Here is a 13,041-nt window from a genome sequence, read left to right on the forward strand (position 1 = left end):
CCCACGAAAGGCTCGTTGCCGACTACTTTGCCGACCAGCCGCGGTTTCCGGCAGATTACTTCAGGCGCCGTTTTCACATGTCAAAGCGCTTGTTCATGCGAATTGTCAACAAATTGTCCGCACGTGTTGAATTCTTCCAAATAGGTCCAGATGCAGCCGACCGGCAAAGTATCTCTTAGAGCATCCACAACCGTGCTCTTGCCAGCGGCACGGTTGTGGGCCCGGCCCCACTTTTTCTGTCTGCTCTCTGGCAAGAGCACAACACCCACAGTTGTGCTCTTCCGCAAGGACGAGCACAATTAATTTAAAATTCAATTAAACAAAAACATTTCAATAATACTAAAATTCATTAAAAAAACCTAAATAATATTACAACTGACAAATAAAATAAAAACTACATAATTAAAATCCTAAAAATTAAAAATTATATAATTAAAATACTAAAAATTAAAAAAACCACTAAGCGTTGCCGAATTTCGCCCACATGTGTTTGATTAGGTCTTCTTGTAGTTGATTGTGGATTCGGGTATCGCGCATTGTGTGCCTTGTCTCGATTCTCTGGCCAACCGTCGTATGCTCGCCTCGGCGTGGGGGAGACCTCGCTGTTGAGCTTCCGGCTTCGTCCTCGTCGTAGAAGCTAGCCGCCCTCGGCCCTTCGTCGGCCGTTTGCCCAGTAGCAAGTTGTCGGATGTCACACGTACACTTCTGCAACGGCGTGATACCTTGCCGGTCGGCTGCATGTGGACCTGTTTGGAAGAATTCAACACGTGCGGACAATGTGTTGACAATTCGCATGAACAAGCGCTTTGACATGCGAAAACGGTGCCTGAAGTAATCTGCCGGAAACCGCGGCTGGTCGGCAAAGTAGTCGGCAACGAGCCTTTCGTGGGCTCCCTCCCGGTCACGATGGATGTATCGGCGATTTGATCTGGTTCGTTGAGGAGGAGGAGCGGGGGTATTCGCCGCGAAGTATGCTTCGTAAGCGGCACGATATTGTTCGTAATATTCTTGTTCTTCGCGCTCCGCTTCCGCCATAATATGGGTGAAATCCATTTGAGGTTTTGAGTGAGGGATGAATGTCTTGATAGTTTGTATGAGAATTATGAATGAGAGATGAATGAGAGATGATTTGATGTGATAAATGGATGATGAATGTGTGTATTTATAGATGATTTTGGGGGGAGGGAAATAAAAAAAATTCAAAAAAATTCAGAAAAAACGGGGAAAAAACGGCGATATTTTTGGGATTAAAAAAAAATAATTCAAAGGCAACGGCTATGCCGTTGCCCAATCGTAAGCCGCCACGTCGCCTGCTCGCTGGCACGGCGCTGCTCGATGCATCTAGCAGCGCCGTGCCAGCGGCGCGAGCGCAGCGCCGGCGGTATGCGTCCTCGCCGCTGGCACGGACGGACGCGGGGCCGCCGTCCACCGTTGTGGATGCTCAAGGCGTGATGTATGAATGTACTACTAATATTTAATTACAGTGGAATAGTAGTGTGAGACAACAATCATGGCAAAATGGATGGTTCCCATTTTATTTGCACTATTTTGATCAATCATGGCAAAATGGATGGTTCCCATTTTATTTGCACTATTTTGATCCTTTGTTGAAAGCATTCTACTTCATTTTCCGAATAAAAATATCATGAGTAATTATGGTCAATCTTGTAATGGATAATTCGATGATGATGCAGCTTCTTTGTGACTATATTGCTACAATCCAATCCAAAATTAGGACTTCGTTACATATTTAAATGATCTAACAAATGATTGCCTTGCATAATATATTAATTATGATCGTGGTATTGTAACAATCTAAATAAATAATTGTCTCATGTATTATACTCATAGGAAACATTTGTTAATTGCTTCCATAACAAAGATAGAACAAAATCAAAAGGGATTAAAATTACATGAACAATAAACTCATGCCCTCTTATTATACGCAGATATAATCGATAAAGACTCACCCAACTACACATTTCTTAAGCTTTGCACGGTGCCAATGGAGAGCCACAGAGGCATATATTCCCGGCAAACGAAGCTGCGGGGAACTTGTTTGGCGGCAACGCCCCACACAATTGGTTACGACTAACATTCAATGTGGACAGACCCGAGACGGCCTTAGGCACTTTCCCATAAATCATATTTCTCGACAAATCCAGCTACTTCAGCGTCTTCGAAAACCTTAAACTCCCCAAATCGAACTTCAACTTATTACCCGAAGCATAGAACCCCACCAAATAATCGGTCCGGTTCAGCAGCTGAACCGGGCTTCCGGTTATCTCATTCTCGGATAAATCGATGTAGTCGTAGAAGTAAGTCTGCACGGGCCGGAAATCATCTAGCTTTATCTTGAGCCCGCATTTCGCCAGCTTCATAGAGTAGATAATCGGAGACGAAATCACCCACTTTGGAATCGAGCCCAAATTGAATAAATTGTGGGATGAATCTAATGATTCGATCCCTTTAACATTCATAACTGGAAATGGATCGGTTAATCTGTTGTAAGACAGATCAAGATTGAAAATTTTGGTGAGATTTGCAAAAGATTTGGGAACAGTCCCGGTAAAATTGTTCCAGGAAAGATCCTGCGTATCAAGAGCCTGAAACTTTCCGAGATAGCCCGGGATTGCTCCGGATAGCGAATTGTGGCCCAGCTCAAGAAATCTTAATTTTGGCGCTAAAATTGCAAGGCTGTTGCGAATTTTCCCGGTTAATTTGTTGTGGGAGAAGCTTAGGCTTATGAGACTGGTGAGGCCCGGGAATATATCCGGGATGGGGCCGGATAGCTGGTTCCGCGGAGTTTGAGCTGAGATAGCTGGCCTAGATTGCCGAGGGAGCTCGGAATCGGGCCGGAGAAAAGGTTTCCTTCGACGCTGAATGCGATGAGTTGGGTCAAATTGCCAGCTCGGGCCGGGATCGGGCCGGATAATTTGTTGTTTTCGATGTAGATGATGATGAAATTGGGGAGGGTGAATATGAAATCGGGAAACGGGCCAGTGAGGTTCTTGAGATCTTGGAGATAGATGCTGTCCAGGAATTTGAGTTTAGAGAGAGAGGGGGAGATTTTACCGGATAGAGAGGTGGTGAGGTTTCCGGGCCGGCCCAGGAGAGATAGGGCCGTGACGCGGCGGCCCGTTAGGCAGGTGATGCCGAACAATTGGCAGCAGTCGGTGCCATTTTTCCACGAGGCTAGTGAAAACATGCAGGGGAAAGCATGAAGAAGAAAGAGCTTGGCATATTTGAACAAAGTAGTCAGAGCTCGAACTCACTGTTTCATTGAGTCCTTGTCTTGGTCAAAGAGCTAATACATATACAAAACATTGGAACAATCTAGATCCTCGTACTAATCTAAATAGTACAAGATTAACTCAAATACAATTCTTAATCATAACAAACTGTACTAAATCTCTTTCTTCTTTGTTCCCTTGATCAACACATCTCTCTAAGTACATGAGTGGTGCTCAATCTTGGATGCTTTATCTGGTACAACCACGAGCTTAGCTCTTGAGGGATCAGCTCGTGTGGAATGAGCTGGAACCAACTTGATACCAGATTTCTCTTGTGCATGGCATGTGCTCTTGCTTTTGTCTTGTTCATCCACGAGCATCACATTGCATCCCACTGCTCCATCAACTTTGCATGCACTTCCAACAGCTAGCATGCCGGACGGGTCGGCCGTGATGCCCGACTTGAACCCGAGAAGCCCGGATTCGTCGTCGGGGTGGCAGGCGGCCGCGGAGGAGGGAAGCGGTGAGTACTAGCGAGCAATGCATGGTGACGGATTTGGATATGTGAAATGAAATTGATGGTTTGGAGTTGCTATAAATAGAGTGGGGTTTATTGGATTAAATTGAATGGAGTATAGTAGATCTCTGCCATTAGTGCTAAAAACACATGTAAACCCGTTGTGTCGAATCGAACACTGGCCGGCTCCAGCTTATGTCTTAATGTTCAAGCTCGGGTTGCTACCAATCACCAAGATTGAGCTTGGTTTGAGCTCAATTTGTGTGGTATTCAGTATAGTCTTCAAGTTTGAACTTGATTTCAGCTTGTTTAAAATTTATATGGATGATTTTCGAGTTCAAGCTTATTAAAAGCCCAAAAAATATTCAGAATTTGCTCTTTCTCAATATATTTAAGTACCTGAGATTTATTGAAGATATGCATATGTAATTGAAGGTTCTACTTATGTCTGAATGCTCTGTACTGGTTTAATTGAAGATTCATGTGTATAATCGATTAACAAATTCATGAATAAATGAATTTGTTAATAAAAAAGGCAGAGAGATGAAGAGAGAAAAAAGTAAAAGAGAGTAAAGTAGGTGTGAAAAAATATATTGACTTTTACTAAAAAGAAAAATGACTCTATTTACAAAATGGCAAAATAACTCTATTAGGAGTACCACGTAGAATCAAATTCTGAACTACTTTTCCACTGGAAAGATCTAAACAAATGACAAATTGAATATCACTTCCCAAATTATCTGAGTTTTGCATTTAACTACCAAGACTTGTGATAATTACACACAAGCCTACATTTGCTGCTAATAACACTGACAGCTCAGCCATAAATTTCCTCATCATTTATTCTCTTGTTGATAACTGAGGGTTGAAAATGGGGGATTATCGGAGGTGAATTCGTAAAGGTACGATTCTTATCTTGTTTATTGCTCCTTTTGCACGGCTTTTTTCTCCTTTTGATTTTTTCATCAGTTGATTCTGCAAATTCTCAAATGGGTATTCTGATTTTGTAGCTGAAAAAGTCGTCTTGTTTAGAAAGTATCGTAAGTAGATGTTTTTGGTCTGATTTATTATTGCAGGAATTGAAAGTATCAAATTCAAATCTTGAATCTGGGTTTTTCATTATTGCAATTTTCAATGGTGATGCTAAATTTTTTTTTCCCCTTTATTATAACTTTATAGGGTGATTGATGGCTATCATTCAAAATGATGCTTGGTTAATAAATAAGTGCTTTTCAGTTTAAGGATCTGTCTTTTGTAATGACTATAAAATCACAATAACTTTCTTTCTTACTGAGCTAAACTTGTGTATTTGTTCAATAATATCATCTTCAAAGCTTGGAACTTGCGTTTGGGCTCAATTCCAAAATTGGGTAGTTATCACTTGAGAATTTCCAGATTTTCCAGTGCTCAAGTATTTAATTTTTAGTAATAGATCAGCCTGAATTCGAGAATATGAAGAAGAACAATCAGCATAGTCAAGAACATACGATTATGAAAGGGGGGTTACTATAATTTGGTGGAGTGTCTTCATCAAAGGGTAGATTTTCTGAAAATCTGAGGAGTGCAGTCTTTACGTACTGCCCTCCGTTTGTTATGCTGCTAAATGGAGTGAGTGAGGTTAGCAGCAACTTCATTTATGAAGGTCATACGTTCCAATTTCAATAATTGATGGCCTACTTGTTTATTTGCTCTTCTAGAAGTTCAGACAAGGCTGTGATAGCCTACTTAGAGAAACTAGATCAATTTAAGAATGCTCGGTTGTTAGGGCAACATGCTATTCTTGTAAGAATCAACAGATTTCTTCTTATTTGCTACTGCTTCTGTGAGTTTCTGCTGTATCATATACTATTACAAACCTGTTTGGAGAGGGAGTAATGAAGTTGCTGGTGAAACTGTTTTTCTGCACCGACAGATGCTTCTTGTTCGACCTCTCTATTTCTACCTACCAACCCCAATTAGGTCGGGTATAATATGTGTTTCAGTGAACCTGTGCATTTCTAATGAAATTGATCTTTCTCGACAGAAATGTCTACCAACAGCTTTGAAAGTCCATCCAAAAAGATGGATAACGCAGTAGGAGAAAAGGATGATGCGTTTATTAAGGTTAAGGTGTTGTTCTTTGCACGAGCAAGAGATCTAACTGGAATGGCAGACATGTCTTTGGAAGTTTCACCAGGTACCACAGCGCATGATTGTTTGAATAAGCTTATCTCCAAGTTTCCTGGGCTTGAAGAGATCCGTAACTGTATGGTACTTGCTCTAAACGAGGAGTACGCCCTTGGGTCAGTCGTCGTTAAAGATGGAGATGAATTGGCTATCATACCTCCTATAAGTGGAGGCTAGACGTTTTTTCGTTCTGTCTTCAAATAAACTTTGGTGCTTCTTGTGAATACCAACATATTTCTCCTATATTTTGAAGTAATTTGTTCCATCTTGAGTCTTTATTTGCCATTCAACTTGTTTAGTCTTGGTAGAGTGCAATCTTTGAAGAATTTATCTTGCTTAGATGATTGCTTTACTACTCAAAACCTGTACTTTTTTAGCAGGTTGATATTGTTGTGAAGCTTAGCTCCCCAAAGAAATCATGTCTTACAATGTAAAAGTGAAAGTGAAGTTAAAAAAACAACTTTTCATAGTTTTTCCCATGTATCAAACACACTCATGTCAAAAAGCGAGGAACGAACAACACGACTTACAGATATTTGTAAAGCATTGTTGAGAAAACACATTTAATAACCAAGCCATTCGAGTCTTAGATACATAGACAATGGAATAGAAGCTTTTTATGGCAAACAGGTAAAAGAAAAACTAATATTAGCACACGTTATAAACTAGAAATATACTGGCATCCAAGCATAAGCTCAACAAAGATGACTTCTTTCAAGTATAAAAATTTCCTAGGCTCCTCATCTTATGCTCATCACGGACCAGCTGCTGGTGGAGCCAACAGAAGGCAGTGCAGGGCGGATCACTGGGACCAGTTTCACGACTGAGAAAGCTTCATTCAGACGAGCGGCGCGGCTCATCACCTGAGATGCCTTCTGCAGAATAAAATTGAAAAACGTGATAGCATATAGATAGAGAGAGACACATTGTTTTATACCGGGTAAAAACATGTAACGGGTCACCTTCTATTTACCAGAAACTCAAGTTGGCATTCAATGTATGTGTAAGCTTGTTGAGATGTCAAAATTGATTTAAATGCTTATTTTGTACTTCATCTTAATACAACTCATGCATAAAAATTCCAAAGAAACAAATGGACGAGCTTGAATCCATCATTTGACCAACTAACACATCTATCCACTTAAACACCTCAGATCTCTTGGAGGTGGGACTCTATCCAAAAAAAGAAATACATCTTGTCCATAAGTGAAACTCCATACGTGGAACAAATTCACTCAATCAATATATTTTACTATATAGATGTAGCTGACACTGAAAGACGACAGATCAATACCTGGGTTATAAAGTAAAGACATAGTACTAATTAAGTTCTAGTCCGAAGCTAATACACATCACGAGACTTAACCCATACATCTCCTCTGAAAGCTCAGAACTGATTAAAAAAAATTTTAACAGTCTGCACCTAAAGTATCCATAGATTCCAAACTCAACCATGTTTCTCAACCTTCTCAGGCTTTACAGTCTTTTGCTTAGACAATAAGTAAGCGATTTTTTTATGTCAAGTTAGGGACTCTCATTATGGTTATATCATATGGACTTTTACATTCAAAAAAATCCAACCAAACATTGATCCACTTAGACTAACGTTTATTTCCTCGGTCAAAAATAACTGAGCTGATTTCTCAAGTAGCTTCACTTAAAGCAGAAAATAATCCTATAGTGATACCTAAAGAGGTGGCCACACTCTCGTAAAATTCTTAGACAATTGTTATAAGTTATGTTGGCCAAAATGTCAGAATGTGCTTCAAATTATCAGGATCAAATGTCCAGCTTTGGGATACCAATTCAAACACACGATGTCTCAAACTTTTATTCAATCTGTATAGTCTACATAATAGCGCAACTAAACCACAGAATCAGACCAACGCACAATAGACGTACTCAACTAGCATTCTGGCTCAATATAGACACCTCTCCATCTTGAACAACAAACATCTTAGCAATCAAGGAGCTTCTAAAGCTAAAATCCAGCATAATAACATTTCTACAGATTTCACTAACTCCACCTATCAACTTGCAAATATACTCATATCACATAATTATCTTCACAATTCATATTGAACATTGAACTATTAAGCTTCAACACAAGCAAGACATGATCCAGAATCGAGTTAACACGATTCATAAACTGCAAGATGACTATAATATCAGTCCATAAAAGAACACTAACCTTATCGTCAACAGCAACATTGATCTTCAATCCCTTAGACTTCCTCTTCATCTTATACAACCTGCGGCCTAAAATCACAAACCCCAAAAAAGCAGCAGCGACTGGGACAGTCCAAACAGGATTCATTCTCATCATACAGTACTTCAGAAACTCCATTGGCATCTTCCACCACACTACGCCGCTCTTCTCAAGCTCACCACCGCCGTTTTTCATCCCGGCCGCGACGTCAATAACTTCACCTCCGCTTTCAATCCCCTCATTCTCATTCATTTCATCGCTCGAAACCTGCGAATCAGCGTGCATATCCACGTCTCCTTCCACACTCATCTCGGAAACATCGCTAATTTTAGCAGAATCGCCATCAACTCTGCTCATCTCGGAAACATCGCTAATTTCAGCAGAATCGCCATCAACTCCAACCGATTCCATGCCGGGATCCCCCAAATCCTTCGACGCCTCCCCTTTCACCTCAATCGCCTCATATTTTGCGTCTTCCTCAATTTCGCGAAACCCTAACCCGTTGCCCCCCTCCAATTCGCCAAATTTCTGATCTCCGGACCTCTCACTGCTAGAATCTGGCCGATATTCGCATGGCTCCTTGTTAGGGCGGTGGAGCGAATAATCCCCCAACCGTGGATCATTCCAGCTAGGGCTACCATACCCAACCGAATCACCATCATCCACAAGCACCTCGCAACGATCGTGAGGGTCCGATGCGAAATAATTGGCCTGAATTAAGGCGCTGGAATCAATTGCGTCGAACGAGTCAGGTGAGGTCAACGGCGCCGCCTCTGTGTCCGAGTTGGTTTGGAGAAGCTCCCAGCCATGGATTTCATTTGCGGCCTCAACGGTATCCATTGATGCTCAGTGGAATCAAAATTTGGGAGGAGGGATTGAGAAAGAGTGGGAATGATTTATTATCACTAAGGAAGGAGAGTGGAAAAGAGAAGCTTCTTTATTTGTTGCGAAAGATTGGAATAAATCCAAACTAGATATTCAGAGCTACAACCATCAACTTTTAATTTTTTAATAACTGCATATATCTTCAAACCAACCATTTCCCCTTTCTCTAAGTTACACAAAAAAAAAAACTAGCATTATTCTTAATCTATTTTAATAATTCATTATTTTTATTATGAATAATCTCATTTAAAATAGGAATAATCTCATTTAAATCACAAAGTTTGATCAGTATTCTGATCTATCTAATTAACTTTAAAATTGGTAAAGTTTCAAATTTACTCAATTGTCTCATTTATGCACAAAATATCATCTTTTAACGATCATCAATATGAAGTGGTTCATTAAAATAAGTATTTTTTCTCTTATATTCGTTTATTTTTCTCATTTTTCTTCTTATTTTATTGGAATATTGTCATTTTTTACATTACAAAATATGTCGATTTATGTATATGAGACAATTAATAATAATTAAACTTCATAATTTAATATTCCAATTTTAAAGTTTATATAACATGCTAAAATTTGACTAAGCTTCGTTATTATCCTTTTTTATTATTGTGTTTCTTCAAGTTGGCAATCGTGTACTTAAATAAACTGGCCTTAATATGCTGTGCTCGATAGACTATAATTGAGTGGGTTTTAGAGCATCCACATCCGTGCCCTTGCCAACGAGCATGGATGTGGACCCGAACCTACTTTTACTCCCTGCTCTTAGTCACGAGCATAACATTCACATTCGTGCTCTTCCGCAAGGACATGCTCAAGAGTCACACCATTCTATTATTCAATTTAAATAAAAACATTTACACAATATTAAAATGCATTAAAATAACCGGAATAATATTACAAATTATAAAAAAAATTAAAAATTACATAATTAAAATCCTAAAAATTAAAATTTTCTTCATTAAAGTCTTAAAAATTAAAAATTGCATAATTTAAATCCTAAAATTTACATAATTAAATTCATAAAATTAAAAAAATACACTACTCGTGGCCGAATTTCGCCCACATGGATGATGCATGTGTGCATTTATAGATGATTTTGGGATTAATTTTTTTTAAATAAATACAAAAAAATTCAAAAAAAATGGTAATAGAATCTGTATATTTTTGGGAATCCAAGAATATATTTTTTAAAATTTTGGTATTATTTTCTATTTTTTTAAAAAAAGAAAAGAAAATGTCAACCGCCAATAGAAACGCGCCACGTCGCCCTGCTCGCTGACACGGACGTGCTCTTAGCTAAGAGCAGCGCCGTGCCAGCGGCAAGAGCGCAGCGGCCGACAGCGGTGTGCTCTCCGTTGTGGATGCTTTTAGGTATTCAGAAATTTGAACAGTAGCATTAATACTTTTTATAGTACTATATCTATTTATTTATAATGAAATGTGTTTCATTTTTTACTAATTATACTTTTTTTACTTTTTTTCTTATTTTATTAAATTTGTACTATTAAAATTCGTAGCAACTATGATATGATAAATTTGTAATTAAAATTGGTTAACTTAGAGAGAGGCAGATGGCCGATGGGCCATTCAACCTGTCAAAATCAAATGAAGTCATGATTTATTTTTTTTAATTGAGCACATCAATTATTTCTTTTTTTTCATTTGTATGCTAAAAGCCAAATACGTGGCAAATTTGTCATGTCGACTGTTTGATTTGCTTGGCTCAGGTACAGTGTTATAAAATTATTATAAATAATCTCAATAATCTGAACGACTTTAACCATTATTTTACTAAATAAATTCACTTTCCATTCCTATTCATGTTTTTTTTGTTCTTTTGTTTCCCATCCCAAATTCACCAGATAAAATAATCAACAACAATCAGAAATAAGCAAAACGAACAAAAAAATACACTCCTTTGTTCAGACTATTCAGCATTTTGAGCCAAAAATACATAGCTATTTTGATTGATTTTTGACATGTCAAAATATTTGGAATTATAATATCATTTCAATTTTCAGACCAATTATTTAATTTTATCAAACTAATTTTTTTTAAAATAAATTAAAAATAATTCATTAAAATACAGTTTCATAGAATTCCAATTTCAACACAATTTTAATTCTATTAATGGACCTTAATCGATTTTGAGTTTAAGCCTAGGATGAAGTAGTTAACATGATAATAGGCCAGGTGGGCCACGGTAAGTGGAGTGGATTTTCAGGTATTTGATTAGATCCAACGTCAGTGTTTCATGAATGTAAAATCACATGAAATCAATATACCAAACTGTGTAATTCACATGTAACTACGATCTATAATATTTTTTTATTTATTTATTGTTTTTTGAAATATTTATAGGTTCCTTGTAAATGGAATTGGGGTTAAGTATCCAATTTTCTAGTTGTTTCTACCAAATGAAGGAAAAACAATCCAAAAAGATGCCTATATATAAAAAATGACGTGATTTTTTCGGTGGTGGATTTAGCTTAGGCCTAGTCAAAAGGGGATGATGATTTATTGGGCTTTTATTAAGGTGTCAGACTATTAATTATGTTATGCTGTTTATTGGATTCTTGGGCTTACCAATATGTTTTATGAAGTCTTTATATACGATTTAATTATATAGGAATATGATGGATTGGTAACTATTTATTCAGTTATTTTTTTCTTCCTATTTATCACCTAACAACTTATCCTAAAATTACGTGCCACTCAACAATATTGCCATCTTAAGTAGGACAGAGGAAGTAATTGCTAACTACTACCAATTTCTTTTGTACATTAGATTGAAAAGATCTAGTCGTATCTAGTGGTGCCACGTGGAAATTCAATTTGTATTAATTAATTTGAAAATGATATTTTCATCATTCCTTGTAGTATATGGTAGCATTTGTCATTCTCACGATATCAACCCGTAACAAGAATAATGTCAACTAAATGCCTTGAATATGTCAACTAAATTTGATTGACATTGAGCATGCATATGATTGATATTATATGTACAAGAGTAAAGGCCAAAATTGGTCCTGAATATATAGCCATTTTACGATTTTGGTCCTAAACATTATCTTTTGGATTTTTTGGTCCTGCACACATGGACATTTGATCATTTTGGTCCTGCACATATGGAAATTTGATCATTTTGGTCCCCCGTCAACATTTTCGTTAAAAACTAACGGTCAACATTATCTTTTGGATTTTTTGGTCCTGCACATATGGATATTTGATCATTTTGGTCCTGCACATATGGAATTTTGATCATTTTGGTCCTCCGTCAACATTTTCGTTAAAAACTAACGGTCAACGGCCGATTTTTGGCTAAAACAATGGGTTGGGTCGGGTCGTGTTTGGGTCGGGTTTGGGTTAGTTTTTAACGAAAATGTTGACGGAGGACCAAAATGATCAAAATTCCATATGTGCAGGACCAAAATGATCAAATGTCCATATGTGCAGGACCAAAAAATCCAAAAGATAATGTTGACCGTTAGTTTTTAACGGAAATATTGACGGAGGACCAAAATGATCAAATGTCCATATGTGCAGGACCAAAAAATCCAAAAGATAATGTTTAGGACTAAAATCGTAAAATGACTATATGTTCAGGACCAATTTTGGCCTTTACTCTATGTACAATGTATTGACATGAGTATGAAAGTCAAAAATATTGAGAATTCAAATAAAATTATCAAAATTTATCATCAAAACATATTATATTAGGATAATGTTAGAATCCTTATAAAATTATATGTGTTTTGTAAATAAAATAGTTTAAACCGAGATATTTTATGAATTTGGAGCTTTGAAATATTTTATAATACGTAGTTAGTTACAGTTAACAAAATTCAATTTTCATTAATACACATGATTGACATTGTTAAATAGGTAGTTGTCATCGTGTATACACTGGTTGACATCGTTATAACAATTGAAAATTGATATTGCCCTTTTATTTTAAAATCGGACGTACTAGATTTGGTATGTGCGTATTTACGTAGTTTTATGAATTTAATTCTATATTT

General features: G+C 37.4%; 2 protein-coding genes and 1 pseudogene across 2 annotated transcripts; 1 reads left to right on the top strand and 2 right to left on the bottom strand.

Annotated features, from left to right (window-relative positions):
* Positions 1 to 1,808: 1,808 nt before the first annotated feature.
* Positions 1,809 to 3,422, bottom strand: LOC121806472 (annotated as a pseudogene).
* A 1,084-nt stretch (positions 3,423 to 4,506) lies between these two features.
* LOC121806487 (molybdopterin synthase sulfur carrier subunit-like) lies at positions 4,507 to 6,181 on the top strand. The gene is made up of 2 exons (XM_042206547.1): positions 4,507 to 4,652; positions 5,774 to 6,181. Exon 2 carries the CDS (start codon positions 5,776 to 5,778, stop codon positions 6,091 to 6,093), a length of 318 nt encoding a protein of 105 aa, XP_042062481.1. The 5' UTR covers positions 4,507 to 4,652; positions 5,774 to 5,775; the 3' UTR covers positions 6,094 to 6,181.
* Positions 6,182 to 6,449: 268 nt separating this feature from the next.
* LOC121806480 lies at positions 6,450 to 9,102 on the bottom strand. The gene is made up of 2 exons (XM_042206536.1): positions 8,108 to 9,102; positions 6,450 to 6,791 (listed from the first exon to the last, which is right to left on the bottom strand). The coding sequence occupies exons 1-2, from the start codon at positions 8,963 to 8,965 to the stop codon at positions 6,657 to 6,659; spliced, it is 993 nt and encodes a 330-aa protein (XP_042062470.1). The 5' UTR covers positions 8,966 to 9,102; the 3' UTR covers positions 6,450 to 6,656.
* Between the last annotated feature and the right edge of the window lie 3,939 nt (positions 9,103 to 13,041).

The sequence above is a fragment of the Salvia splendens genome, chromosome 1, assembly GCF_004379255.2.
Source record: "Salvia splendens isolate huo1 chromosome 1, SspV2, whole genome shotgun sequence".
NCBI classification, from domain to species: Eukaryota; Viridiplantae; Streptophyta; class Magnoliopsida; order Lamiales; family Lamiaceae; genus Salvia; species Salvia splendens.

Coding starts and splice junctions, on each gene's coding strand:
- LOC121806487 (XM_042206547.1), top strand. CDS start 5,776: ATGTCTACCAACAGCTTTGAAAGTCCATCCAAAAAGATGGATAACGCA.
- LOC121806480 (XM_042206536.1), bottom strand. CDS start 8,965: ATGGATACCGTTGAGGCCGCAAATGAAATCCATGGCTGGGAGCTTCTC. Junction 6,792..8,107: donor ATGTTGCTGTTGACGATAAG/GTTAGTGTTCTT, acceptor TTTATTCTGCAG/AAGGCATCTCAGGTGATGAG.